At 40.5% G+C, this 14,715-nt stretch overlaps 1 protein-coding gene across 4 annotated transcripts in view; it reads right to left on the reverse strand.

Annotated features, from left to right (window-relative positions):
• Window positions 1-14,715, reverse strand: part of mark1 (MAP/microtubule affinity-regulating kinase 1) — a 188,724-nt gene that overhangs the window by 114,432 nt on the left and 59,577 nt on the right. For all 4 annotated transcript variants that reach the window (XM_061910065.1, XM_061910066.1, XM_061910067.1 and 1 more), the window contains exon 3: window positions 11,048-11,101. In XM_061910065.1, coding sequence (XP_061766049.1) covers window positions 11,048-11,101 — 54 coding nt within the window. The remainder of the gene's footprint in view (window positions 1-11,047; window positions 11,102-14,715) is intronic.

Genomic DNA, 14,715 nt, shown 5'->3' on the forward strand with positions numbered 1-14,715 from the left:
TATTTTATTGTATACCTTTAAATATTTTATTGGTATGTATTTAATTTGACTCTTTTATTCATTTTTAACATGTATTATGGGGCGGCATAGCTCGGTTGGTAGAGTGGCCGTGCCAGCAACTTGAGGGTTGCAGGTTCGATTCCCGCTTCCGCCATCCTAGTCACTGCCGTTGTGTCCTTGGGCAAGACACTTTACCCACCTGCTCCCAGTGCCACCCACACTGGTTTAAATGTAACTTAGATATTGGGTGTCACTATGTAAGAGAAAAGCGCTATATAAATATAATTCACTTCACTATCATTTGACAACAAATATATTATTTGCATTTCTATTTTTATTTCAAATATCATTTAAAAAATGTTGTAAAAACAAAAAGCTGAGGTCATGTTTTTTACTGATCATATTGGACTTGATGTGACCAAGAGGCGAAACGTCTTCCAGGACAAACCAAACAGTCCAGTTGCGATTCATTTAATTGATCATGATCTTGTTGATAAAGAATAGACAGCACATCTCCATCTGTATTTCCGTTCGGGCTCCAGTACTCTGGAATGCCCTCCCGGTAACAGTTCGAGATGCCACCTCAGTAGAAGCATTTAATCTCACCTTAAAACTCATTTGTATACTCTAGCCTTTAAATAGACTCCCTTTTTAGACCAGTTGATCTGCCGTTTCTTTTCTTTTTCTTCTATGTCCCACTCTCCCTTGTGGAGGGGGTCCGGTCCGATCCGGTGGCCATGTACTGCTCGCCTGTGTATCGGCTGGGGACATCTCTGCGCTGCTGATCCGCCTCCGCTTGGGATGGTTTCCTGCTGGCTCCGCTGTGAACGGGACTCTCGCTGCTGTGTTGGATCCGCTTTGGACTGGACTCTTGCGACTGTGTTGGATCCATTGTGGATTGAACTTTCACAGTATCATGTTAGACCCGCTCGACATCCATTGCTTTCCTCCTCTCCAAGGTTCTCATAGTCATCATTGTCACCGACGTCCCACTGGGTGTGAGTTTTCCTTGCCCTTATGTGGGCCTACCGAGGATGTCGTAGTGGTTTGTGCAGCCCTTTGAGACACTAGTGATTTAGGGCTATATAAGTAAACATTGATTGATTGATTGATTGATCTGCTGGTTGCAGCCAAGTATTGCACTCCATATTGCCTACATTTCATTCACATTTTGCTTCTGGTCATTGTTTTTGCAATCTAACAGTTCTGACATATTTTCCACTGCTGATGCCTTAGTAAATTTACAACAATCGTCTGTCTATCTGTGTTGGCCCTGCGATGAGGTGGCGACTTGTCCAGGGTGTACCTTGAGAGGCACAAGCAGTAGGAAATAAATGGATGGAGGGCTTTAAACTTTTTTTTTTTTTTTCAAAACACAATTTACAACTATAGGGGGAGCCAGGAATAAAAAAAAAAAAAAACAGATGTTACTTATTGCCACTTCCACGTCTATGAGATATTGTCTTCACATGGTGTGCAGCGGCCCAGCCAAGAGACGCATCAAGGCACTAACACTGCTGTTTTCGCAGGATGTGATTCGTGTAATGGTCTTTTAATACCGGCCTATGGCGGCCGCGTAGCAATTTGTTCATCATTTACAACACACTGGAATTAAAGCAGAGCAGCCTGCGCCATGAGCTGTGATAATAGATGTGGTGAGGAATAAAGCGCCCTTGTCAGTCAAGCTGCATTATTTTTAGATGCCAAACTCAAAAGCAGGTGGCTCGCAAACACACACACACACACACACACACACACACACACACACACACACACACACACACACACACACACACACACGCAGACACACACACACACACACACACACACTCGCTGATGCCAGTGTTTTTTGTGACCACGTGGTCTGACTGACGAACATATTAGTATACTAACCTTACTCTAGCCTTTAAATAGACCTCCTTTTTAGACCAGTTGATCTGCCGCTTCTTTTCCTTCTCCTATGTCCCCCCCTCCCTTGTGGAGGGGGTCCGGTCCGATGACCATGGATGAAGTACTGGCTGTCCAGAGTCGAGACCCAGGATGGACCGCTCGCCTGTGTATCGGTTGGGGACATCTCTACGCTGCTGATCCGCCTCCGCTTGAGATGGTTTCCTGTGGACGGGACTCTCGCTGCTGTCTTGGATCCGCTTGAACTGAACTCTCGCGGCTGTGTTGGAGCCACTATGGATTGAACTTTCACAGTATCATGTTAGACCCGCTCCACATCCATTGCTTTCGGTCCCCTAGGTGGGGGGGGGTTGCCCACATCTGAGGTCCTCTCCAAGGTTTCTCATAGTCAGCATTGTCACTGGCGTCCCACTGGATGTGAATTCTCCCTGCCCACTGGGTGTGAGTTTTCCTTGCCCTTTTGTGGGTTCTTCCGAGGATGTTGTAGTCGTAATGATTTGTGCAGTCCTTTGAGACATTTGTGATTTGGGGCTATATAAATAATCATTGATTGATTGATTGATTGATTGATAGTATAGATTAGACCTGGGCAAATTAAGGCCCTGGGGCCACATGCGGCCCGTTGAGCTTTTCAATCTGGCCCCCGCTGGAACATTCCCAAATAATTGTTTTAGATCAATCAATCAATCAATGTTTACTTATATAGCCCTAAATCACTAGTGTCTCAAAGGGCTGCACAAACCACTACCACATCCTCGGTAGGCCCACATAAGGGCAAGGAAAACTCACACCCAGTGGGACGTCGGTGACAATGATGACTATGAGAACCTTGGAGAGGAGGAAAGCAATGGATGTCGAGCGGGTCTAACATGATACTGTGAAAGTTCAATCCATAATGGATCCTACACAGTCGCAAGAGTCCAGTCCAAAGCGGATCCAACACAGCAGCGAGAGTCCCGTTCACAGCGGAGCCACCAGGAAACCATCCCAAGCGGAGGCAGAGATGTCCCCAGCCGATACACAGGCGAGCAGTACATGGCCACCGGATCGGACCGGACCCCCTCCACAAGGGAGAGTGGGACATAGAAGAAAAAGAAAAGAAACGGCAGATCAACTGGTCTAAAACGGGAGTAAGCTCCTATTATATTCTATTCTATACTGCAAATTTGGGCGTAGATCCAATACCAAGTAGTTAAAGAGGTAGTATTTGTCATACTATTGCTGAAACATTAAAGTTTTGAGATCAACGAAAGATACACTTTTGATCGCAACTATCCATCCATCCATCCATTTTCTACCGCCTATTCCCTTTTGGGGTCGCTGGCGCCTATCTCAGCTCCAATCAGGCGGAAGGCGGGGTACACCCTGGACAAGTCGCCACCTCATCACAGGGCCAACACAGATAGACAGACAACATTCACACACTAGGGACCATTTAGTGTTGCCAATCAACCTATCCCCAGGTGCATGTCTTTGGAAGTGGGAGGAAGCCGGAGTACCCGGAGGAAACCCACGCAGTCACGGGGAGAACATGCAAACTCCACACAGAAAGATCCCGCGCCTGGATTTGAACCCAGGACTGCAGGAACTTCGTATTGTGAGGCAGACGCACTAACCCCTCTGCCACCGTGAAGCCGATCGCAACTATAATCAGACGAAAGATGGCAGTGTAACTATCAATAATCAATTAAACATTTAAATGATTCCTTACTATTGGTTCTGTTTTATATATTTAGATTTTTGCCCTGAATGTCCTTTTGTGCCCATTCCAACATCAACACATTCCACTCATCCTGGACGCAATAACAAAAACAACAAAATATTATTTTGATAATAAAAAATATTGACCTAACCACTGCAGTATCGACCACATACTGTTACTATACTTGATATCGTTACTGTCTATATTTTCCATGCGCCCACCTTTGTTTAAACTGAAGGGCTCAAGCATGCAGTTAGCGGATAGCATATCCTCCAACAGGGTGACGATACTTGCAAGAAACTTAGTTTATTTGCCGACACGGAGGCGAGGATTACTGACTTAGAATTAATTACACTGTGGAGGGACGTAAGCTGATAGCTCGCTAGCGAGAATGCTGCATTGATTGCCATAACCTCTAAAGCAGGGGTCGGGAACCTTTTTGGCTGAGAGAGCCATGAAAGCCAAATATTTCAAAATGTATTTCCGTGAGAGCCATATCATATTTTTTAACACTGAATACAATTAAATGCGTGCATTTTTGAGTAAGACCAACATTTTTAGAGTATAATAAGTCTCTTATTCTTTTTAATAACATTGTTATTCTGAAGCTAACCAATAATAAATCAAATGTCATGTCTGTTGATCATGTTTTTGTTCGGCCATGTTCTGTTTGTCGTTTGGACTCTTTAAGTTCCTGTTTTATTCCACTCCCTTGTCTGGTTTCCTTGGTTACTCATTTTGTCCACCTGTCTCTGGCGGACAAAATGCTTCCCGAGCACTAATCAGAGGCAGCATTTAAGCTCGTCTTTGCCAGTCAGTCGCCCTGTGCTGACTTGTTTCATGCCATGCCAAGTAAGTTTTGTTTGATTTATGTTCTTAGTCTGTTTATGCGTTAGCTTTGTTCTTTAGCCCAAGTTGTGCCTCCGCTGTGAGCGATTTTTGTTTGTATATTTTTTTAGTTAAAATTCAATCATGTTTTTACCTAAATGCCATGTCCCGAGTAGTCCGTCTGCCTTCCTGGGAGAACGACCCCGCTGCAAAACCCCCCCCATCGTGACATAAAAACTTCTTACCATTAAATTAATGCGACTTCTTGAACAGGTGCGGTAAAAAACGGATGGATGGATTTAAATGCATGAGAATGTTTTGTACTTTGCACGTTATTTTTAGCACTGTGATTACCAGCGAAATTATTCATAATTATCGCGTTAAGCAATGTCAGCTAAGATTTATCCGAGAGCCAGATGCAGTCATCAAAAGTGCCACATCTGGCTCTAGAGCCATAGGTTCCCTACCCCTGCTCTAAAGGCTTGGTGGCCACATGCGTGGACAGCACCTTTTAGCTCCTATTTACAAAATTGTGTACACTATTGAATTGGGGTCTTATGGCCACTTGTGTGGACACTTATACTGCCATCTGGTGGTGTCAGAAGAGTATAACATACAATGGAATTAGGAAAAAAAAAAGTGTAAAAATAAAAATTAGCATGTTACTACACATGAAGTACATGTTTGTGTACTGATGGACTAAGTACATCATATAAAAAGATGATTAATAGTTTTTATTCACTAAAATCCAATAAGCCCAAATAGCAAAGAAAAATAAAAAATAATGTAAACAAACAGCTTTGGCCTTAAGAGGTTAAGGACATGTTCGTTCGTTTGTCACTCTCTAATCTGCGGGACACGGCGAGTATGCATCAACATGTATTATCACGATAGTATTAAAAGTTCTACTAATAATTGATATTATTTATAATCGGATCTCGTCTGTATCTCACCTAGGCCTTCAGTGATGTACTACTTAGTCCGACTTCACTTCTCAAAATACTGTAATTTATGTCACCACATGGACACAGCTGGAGAAACTATACAGAAACACACTTGCACACTACTTTGCATAAAATAAATAAATAAATAAATAAATAAAACCTATCTTACGGGGTACTGTCAAAATGAAAATAATTGTATAAAACAAATGAAACATGAAAAAATTAAAAAAAAAAATATTTGACCGCACAATTTGTAGCACCAATCCGACGCCATATTAGCCACTCGTAGTCGTTTGATTCGTGTCAAGTTAAAAGTGAAGTGAATTATATTTATATAGCGCTTTTTCTCAAGTGACTCAAAGCGCTTTACATAGTGAAACCCAATATCTAATTTTTACATCTAAACCATTGTGGGTGGCACTGGGAGCAGGTGGGTAAAGTGTCTTGCCCAAGGACACAACGGCAGTGACTAGGATGGTGTAAGCGGGGATCGAACCTGCAACCCTCAAGTTGCTGGCACGGTCGCTCTACCAACCGAGCTATACCGCTCAGTACCAATGGTTGCCACACACACACTAGGTGTGGTGAAATTTGTCATCTGCATTTGACCCATCCCCTTGTTCAAACCCTGGGAAGTGAGGGGAGCAGTGAGCAGCAGCGGCAGCCACGCCCAGGAATGATTGTTGGTGATTCAACCCCCAATTCCAACCCTTGATGCTGAGTGCCAAGCAGGGAGGTAATGGGTCCCATTTTTATAGTCTTTGGTATGACTCGGCCGGGGTTTGAACTCACAACCTACCGATCTCAGGGCGGACACTCTAACCCAGGGGTAGGGAACCAATGACTCTAGAGCAGGGGTGCCCATTACGTCGATCGCGAGCTACCAGTCGACCGCGGGGGGTGTGTCAGTCGATCTCCAGCCAGGCTTTTAAAAAAAATAGACCTAAAAATGAGTGATCATCAATCTTCACCAAGACGTCACTTAAATGACATTCACGGTACCGGAGGGTCTTGTGAGATGACGCTGGCTGCTGCAAGATCATTATTATGAAAATATGACCGAGAGGAAGGCCAGAAACACTTTTTATTTCAACATACTCTCGCGCCGTACCTTCCGTCAAAACTCTAAAGGCCGACTGCACATTTCCTACCTTCACAATAAAAGCCCTGCTTCATGCTGCCTGCGCTAACTAAATACAGAGTCTCGGAAAACTGGCGTGCACAAGCGATCCCTCAGAAAGCTGGCGTGCACATCACTTGTGCACGCCAGCTTTCTGAGACTCTTATTTTGTTAGCGCAGGCAGCATGAAGCAGGGCTTTTATTGTGAAGATAGGAAATGTGCAGTCGGCCTTTAGAGTTTTGACGGAAGGGACGGCGCGAGAGTCTGTTGAAATAAAAAGTGTTTCTCGCCTTCCTCACTGTCATTTTTTCATAATAATGAACTGGCAGCAGCCAGCGTCATCTCACAAGACCCTCGGGTGCCGTGAATGTCAATCAAGTAAGCTACGGAATTTGCCGCCAATGTTTTTCTTGCAACGTGTATGGAAGCTGGATGAATTAGATGCCAAAAACCAACCACTTTCATGTGGTATTGTACAGAAAGGACAACTTTTTTTCTCCTCCATTTGAAAATGTGGGCGTTATCATCATTACTGTCTGATTCCAATCAATGCAAGTCATCAGAATCAGGTAATACACCAACTTATATTCTTGTCTTCGTGAAAGAAAGACATCTATATGTGTTACACATGCTTGTATTATCATTAAACACATTTAACTTTACAAAAATGTCTCTTTCATAAATAAATAAATAAATATAAATGATATATATAAATGAGGTAGATCCCCTCGAGTTGGTCAATTGAAAAGTAGCTCGCCTGCAGAAAAAGTGTGGCCACCCCTGGGCTAGAGCCAGATGTGGCTCTTTTGATGACTGATAAATCTGAGCTGACGTTGCTTAACACGATAAGTAATTAATAATTCCACTTGTCATTACAGTGTTAAAAATAATGTTCAAAATATAAAACATTCTCGTGCATTTTTAATCCATCCATCCGTTTTTTTGTACCGCACCTGTTCAAGAAGTTGCGTTAATTGTATGAAGTAATTTATTTATTATTGGTTAGTGTGGGGCTGGTCCTCCTGGGGGTTCTTCAGACCACCAAGCACCGACATGAGAGCCTGTTTCAGGGTTACAATATTGTTTTATTTTTCAATAAGTCTCTCAGTTGCTTTCCAGCAATTGTATTTTTCTCTTTCGTTCTCGCTCGCGCTCTGGCTCCAGCCCCAACCCTGTCTCTCCTCCTGGCTGCTGCTAATAACAGAGCGACAGGTGATTAGATAACAAAGCCCAGATGGGCTATCTACGCACCTGTCGCTGATTTTGAGGCTGGTCCTGGCACACCCCAGTTTGCTGCAGGCCACGCCCCCTCCACAGTTAGCTTCAGAATAACAATGTTATTACAAAGAATAAGAGACCTATTATACTCTAGAAATGTTGGTCTTACTTAAAAATGCACGAGTTTAGTTGTGTTCAGTGTTAAAAAAAATATTATATGGCTCTTACCAAAATAAATTTTAAAATATTTGGCTTTTTGGCTCTCTCAGCCAAAAAGGTTCCGGACCCCTGCTCTAACCACTAGGCCACTGAGTAGGTAACTAAAAATGTAGATAGGTAAGTGCAAGTGGCGGGCAAACTATTTCACCGCTGGTGATGTGCCAAAATGTGATTGTCTGCCAAAAATGAATTTCCTTCTTGGGAGCGTGCACCAACAAAACCCGCCCCCCACCACCAACCCCACCCATCTCATTGTTATTTTATTTTAAGGTTTTTTTAGCCTGTGGAAAAAAGTAATGTTGATATTTACCTCGGAAGGCTGCAAATTGAATAGAGGCATTAAATGTTTTATTTAAATTGTATTTATTTGACCATCCGGCTTCCTCCCACTTCCAAAGACATGCACCTGGGGATAGGCCCCTCCCACTTCCAAAGACATGCACCTGGGGATAGGTTGATTGGCAACACTAAATGGTCCCTAGTGTGTGAATGTGAGTGTGATAGTCGTCTGTCTATCTGTGTTGGCCCTGTGATGAGGTGGCGACTTGTCCAGGGTGTACCCTGCCTTCCGCCCGATTGTAGCTGAGATAGGCGCCAGCGCCCCCCGCGACCCCGAAAGGGAATAAGCGGTAGGAAATGGATGGATGGATGGCATTTATTTTTTTCCGTTTGTTTTTTGAATGTGGATTTTCCACTATTAAATTATATAATTATTGCTTGTTCCATATTCATTGTTCAAGCAAATAAGTGTAGTAAACTGAGCAATAATTAATAATTTATTAATGCACTTTCTCTTGTTACTTCAAGGCTTGAATGTTTGATTCATTCGTTATTGTTATTTTATTTTCAAATGTATTATTAGCCTGTGGACAAAGTTTATTTTGATATTTACCTCAGAAGGCTGCAAATAGAAAAGAGGCACTCAATTTTTATTTAAATTTTATTTGATATGCCATTGATATTTTTTAATTATTATTATTATTATTTGAAACTGGATTGTGCATGTCACTAAAGTTATATAATCCTTGCTTGTTCAATATTCAATGCAAAACTTGTTTGGGTCCCAATTAAAAGGTTCATTTGTTCAACCCTTGGCCCGCGGCTTTGTTCAGTTTAAAATTTTGGCCCACTCTGTATTTGACTTTGACACCCCTGGCCTACGGTCAACAACTTGTGATCTGGTTGGCTATCGCAACTGTCTATCAACTGTATGTGTTCTCAAATCCATCCACTAACGGTCCCGAGTGTGGCTTTGCTTCTAGTGAGTATCCAATCACAGGACGCTTAAATGTCCTGTGACCATAATTGTGGAACAATTTCCCTTGTGAATCATTTCAGTTTTGTTTGTTTGTCTCAATCAAGAGTAGGGAACCTATGGCTCTAGAGCCAGATGTGGCTCTTTTGATGACTGCATCTGGCTCTCAGATAAATCTTAACTGACATTGCTTAACACGATGAGTAATTAATAATTACGATGGTAATCACAGTGTTAAAAATAACGTTCAAATTATAAAACATTCTCATGCATTTTAATCCAACCATCCGTTTTCTATTGCAAGGTAAGAAGTATACAATTTATTATTGGTTAAATTTAAAATAACAATGTTATTAAAAAGAATAAGAAACTTATTATACTCTAAAAATGTTGGTCTTGTCAAGACCTGGACTATGGTGTGGTTTGTTTTCCCGTGGTGCAAAGCGATTGGAACGGACATGGCGTGAAGGTAATGAATTCTTTAATCTTAACTCAAAAATATTACAAAAACAAAGGCGTATAAACAAAAGGCGCTCTCAGTGGAGGTTAAAAACTTGGCTATGAAAGCTAAAACTCGCACAATGGGAGAACTATGAACATAAAATAAAACTTACAAACTATGGCATGGAAAACTTACTTGGACCGGGAAAGAGCATGGATCATCGGCATGGATAACATAGGTGACTGCCTGGCAACTGCAGGCTTAAATAGTGATGTGGTGATTGACAACGGGAACATGAGTTCAAGTGAATCATGTGTGTGAGTCGTGAAAACAGGTGAACTGATTGGTAGTCATGGAAACAAAAGCAAACCAGGGTGTGCAAAAACAGGAACCAATGGAGTCAAAAACAAAACAGAACATAACTAAACTGAACATGATCACAAAGAAATGACAGGTCTTACTTAAAAATGCACGCATTTAGTTGTATTCTGTGTTTAAAAAATATTATACGACTCTCACGGAAATACATTTTGAAATATTTGGCTTTCATGGCTCTCTCAACCAAAAAGGTTCCCGACCCCTGGTCTAAATCTAAGTCTAAGTCTAAATGTCATGTTCAACGTGAGGCCAGCTAGAAGGCCTTACTGACAACAACTCGTGATCTGATTGGCTATGGCAATTATCTATCAACTCTATGTTCCCGTTCACTTACAGTGTACGAACGCCCGCATTTTTGATTCTGAAGGCAGATTTCGTACAGCATGGCAACATAAGCTAGCTGAATTCTGATTGGATACAAACTCTAGCCTAAAAACAACAGCACTGGAAGGCACATAATATGACATGAAGAGAATATGAATATTTTTAGATATATTGGGAAAGTCAATTAAAAATGACTTTTATCTTTAATTATTAACATGATTTGTGGTTGTGTTAGGCCTTGTTGGCCCTGACGGCCCACCACTGGTATACCGCAACCCAAATTCAGGGGCTTTCAAAATGATACTGGAACCCAGTGGGGTACTATGGTATGTCTCTTTTAATAAAATACTCCAACAAAATTTGGTGTGTACATGGTAAATTGGCATTATTTACTTCTTTGCCAATTGGTCATGGTCGAGGGTCGACTTTAGTCCCTGCCACTGCTCAATATACAGGTGTGACATTCTGGTAAAATCCACTTTGCCAATCAGTCAAGCATTTCCCTTCGGCATTGTTATGGTTCCTTTTCTACATCGAGTTTTTAATTGGCCAAAATGGCCTTGGGAGTTACCAGAGTTGGGGTCAATGTGTTTTAATACCAATCAGAAATACCCAGAATCAGAAATACTTGATTAATCCCCAGGGGGAAATAAAAATATACATGTGGACAAGCTAACGTAGCTAATAGGCTAATTAATAAAAACTCACCTTCTGTAGACTGGTAGGATTCAGTTGGGTTTTATCTATGATCTTCACCGCCACCTTGGGAAACAAAGCAGGGAGTGGGGGAGGACAAAGTAGAGAAAGTGAGACAGAAAATAGCAGAAATGTCAAAAATGATTCAGAGTATCTATCCGGGAGTTGTGTTCTGGTTGGAGTGAACCTCATTATTTTCCCCGATGTGTGGTGGCTTTGTCACAACAAGTTGAATCACTGGAACACACATTAAAGTGCTTTGTATTTGCACCAAACAGACATATTTGTTCCTGGAAATGAATTAGGCTTGCAGCGCACCGTACATAAATGAAAAAAAGTAAGTAAACAGACGGACTAGTACAAACAAAATAATAAAAATATAGCAAAACACAAGCTGATAATGCAGTTCTGTACATGACTTCAATCAGCAGCTCAATCATGAAGGAAAAATATCGTCTTTTTCTTTTAAACCCTAACATAGGGACGGATGATCACCAGTGTATTCTACAGGACATCTGTTAGATGAAAAAAATGAATCAAAATATAAATTAGAGAATAGTTTTTCTATTTAGTGATAGTTAATCATCTGTATTTAACAAAATATTTCATAAATTTGGAAAAAACTGAAGATAGATACCAATTTTGACCCGTTATGGAATCTCCAAGAGTACATACCGTATTATACGGACTATAAGCCGTTACTTTTTTCCAACGCTTTGAACCGTGCGGCTTATAAAACGGTGCGGCTAATTTACAGATGTTTCTTTGCTATCAGCCATAATGTTTTGTATTAAACAAATAGTTTTCATATTACACAGACAAAGACACTGAAATGGTGTGTTTTTATTTCTGCTATAACGCCATCTTTTGGATGCGTTTGCTCACTGCAGTTGTGTATATATATATATGTATAGATATATATATATATACATACACACACACACACATTTATATACATATAAATATACACAAATGGATTTTACTATTTACAAATATATACACATTTATATATACACACACACATATACATATATATACACACACAAATGTATATACATATAAATATACACAAATGGATTTTACTATTTACAAATATATACACATTTATATATACACACATATAATACATACATACTGTATATACACATATATAAATATTTATATATACACATTTACATAAATATATACACACACACACATATATATATATATATATATATATATATATATGCTGTATATATACCCGCGACCCCAAAGGGAAGAAGCGGTAGAAAATGGAGATATATATATATATATATATATATATATATATATATATATATATACATACATATATACATACATACATACATATATATATACATACATACATACATATATATATATACATATATATATATACACAGTATATATATACATACATATATATAAATTCATACATATATACATATATATATATTCATACACATACAGTATATATATATATATATATATATATATATATATATATATATATATATATATATATATATATCTGCACATTTTCACACTATAGCACCCAAAAAGTACAGAAATTGTAAGAACAAAATAATATTTTTTTCTGTATATTTATGCAATGGGAGCTTTAATCCTTCATCCAATCAAACCTCACAAAAAAAAAAGAAGAAAATATTAAGTAAACGAAAAGGAGATATTGCGCTGCCGCCCAGACGGACAGAGAATCAGCTCTCTATAACAGAGAGAGAAAAGCAGAGTCACGGTAAGGAGAGAGTGAGTTGCTTTAAGACCTCCAGGCTGCCGGGCGGGGACACTTAATTCTAATCCAAACCAGGACGCTAAACCCGAAAACAGCACATGGTGGTGGCAGTGACAGCAACACTGCCAGGCGGAGAGAAAAGAGACAACAGATACATAGAATGAGGTAGACTCCGTGTCTATTTGCAGCATCCTGCTGGTCACTATCCTTTGTTATGCGTGCCTTACTTGCTCTGTGGCTGTGAATTATTCAGCACACGTTTATTACAAGTGTAGTCACAACAGGCATAAATATGCACACAATGTAAGAAGGATGACATATAGTTTGTCAGCGGATCCCTGGCGAGCTATAGACGACGATGTATTGAGCTCGCAGTTTGCAATGGGGATGACTGAGCAAAAGTAACATTGATTGCGCCTCGTCGCCAGTTAAAGCCGATACGCATTGTCTATTCTTATTGTTCCATGGCGTGTCTTATAGCTAAAATTAAAAAAAGGAACACAGTACACCATTCTAATTTGTCATTAAGTTAATGTAACCATTACACAAGTATAACCAGTAAGGAGGTCAGAATGGTACAGAATGCCTGTACCTGTATCAAACCTACACAATGGCCCTGGAACAGATGGATTCAAATGACAGTATTATCTATTATTATTTTCATTGTAGTGATTACATAAGTATTTCAATCAATCAATGTTTACTTATATAGCCCTAAATCACTAGTGTCTCAAAGGGCTGCACAGACCACCACCACATCCTCGGTAGGCCCACATAAGGGCAAGGAAAACTCACACCCAGTGGGACGTCGGTGACAATAATGACTATGAGAACCTTAGAGAGGAGGAAAGCAATGGATGTCGAGCGGGTCTAACATGATACTGTGAAAGTTCAATCCACAATGGATCCAACACAGTCGCGAGAGTCCAGTCCAAAGCGGATCCAACACAGCAGCGAGAGTCCCGTTCACAGCGGAGCCAGCAGGAAACCATCCCAAGCGGAGACGGATAAGCAGCGCAGAGATGTCCCCAGCCGATACACAGGCAAGCAGTACATGGCCACCAGATCGGACCGGACCCCTTCCACAAGGGAGAGTGGGACATAGAAGAAAAAGAAAAGAAACGGCAGATCAACTGGTCCAAAAAGGGAGTCTATTTAAAGGCTAGAGTAAGTTTATTTTGAAGGTCATCTTGTGGTGTTTTGAAGTTTTATCATCTGAAAAGAATAATGCCTTGCGATTAGAGATGCCCGATAATATCGTCAGGCCAATAAATGCTTTAAAATGTAATATCGAAAATTATCGGAAACTGTTTTAAAAAAAGTAATATTTATGACTTTTTTAAAACGCCTCTGTGTACACGGCCGTAGGGAGAAAAACAGAGCGTCAATAAACCTTAAAGACACTGCCTTTGCATACAGGCCCAGTCATATGATATCCACGGTTACTCACACACACACAAGTGAATGCAAGGCATACTTGGTCAACAGCCATACAGGTCACACTGAGGGTGGCCGTATAAACAACTTTAACACTGTTACAAATATGCGCCACACTGTGAACCCACACCAAACAAGAATGACAAACACGTTTCGGGAGAACATCCGCACCGTAACACAACATAAACACAACAGAAAAAAATACCCAGAACCCCTTACAGCACTAACTCTTCTGGGAGCCCAACTCAACCTCCTCATGTTTTCAATTCCAAGCTGCTGTTTTGAGGCATGTAAAAAAAAATAATGCACTTTGAGACTTGGATAAAAAAATATGGCAGCGCCATGCTGGCATTTTTTTCCATAATTTGAGTTGATTTATTTTGGAAAACCTTGTTACATTGTTTAATACAGTGGTCCCCAACCACCGGGCCGTGGCCCGATTGGTACCGGGCCGCAGAAGAATTTTTTATTTAAAAAAAATATATAT

This window comes from Nerophis ophidion, linkage group LG09, assembly GCF_033978795.1.
Source record: "Nerophis ophidion isolate RoL-2023_Sa linkage group LG09, RoL_Noph_v1.0, whole genome shotgun sequence".
Classification (NCBI taxonomy): Eukaryota; Metazoa; Chordata; class Actinopteri; order Syngnathiformes; family Syngnathidae; genus Nerophis; species Nerophis ophidion.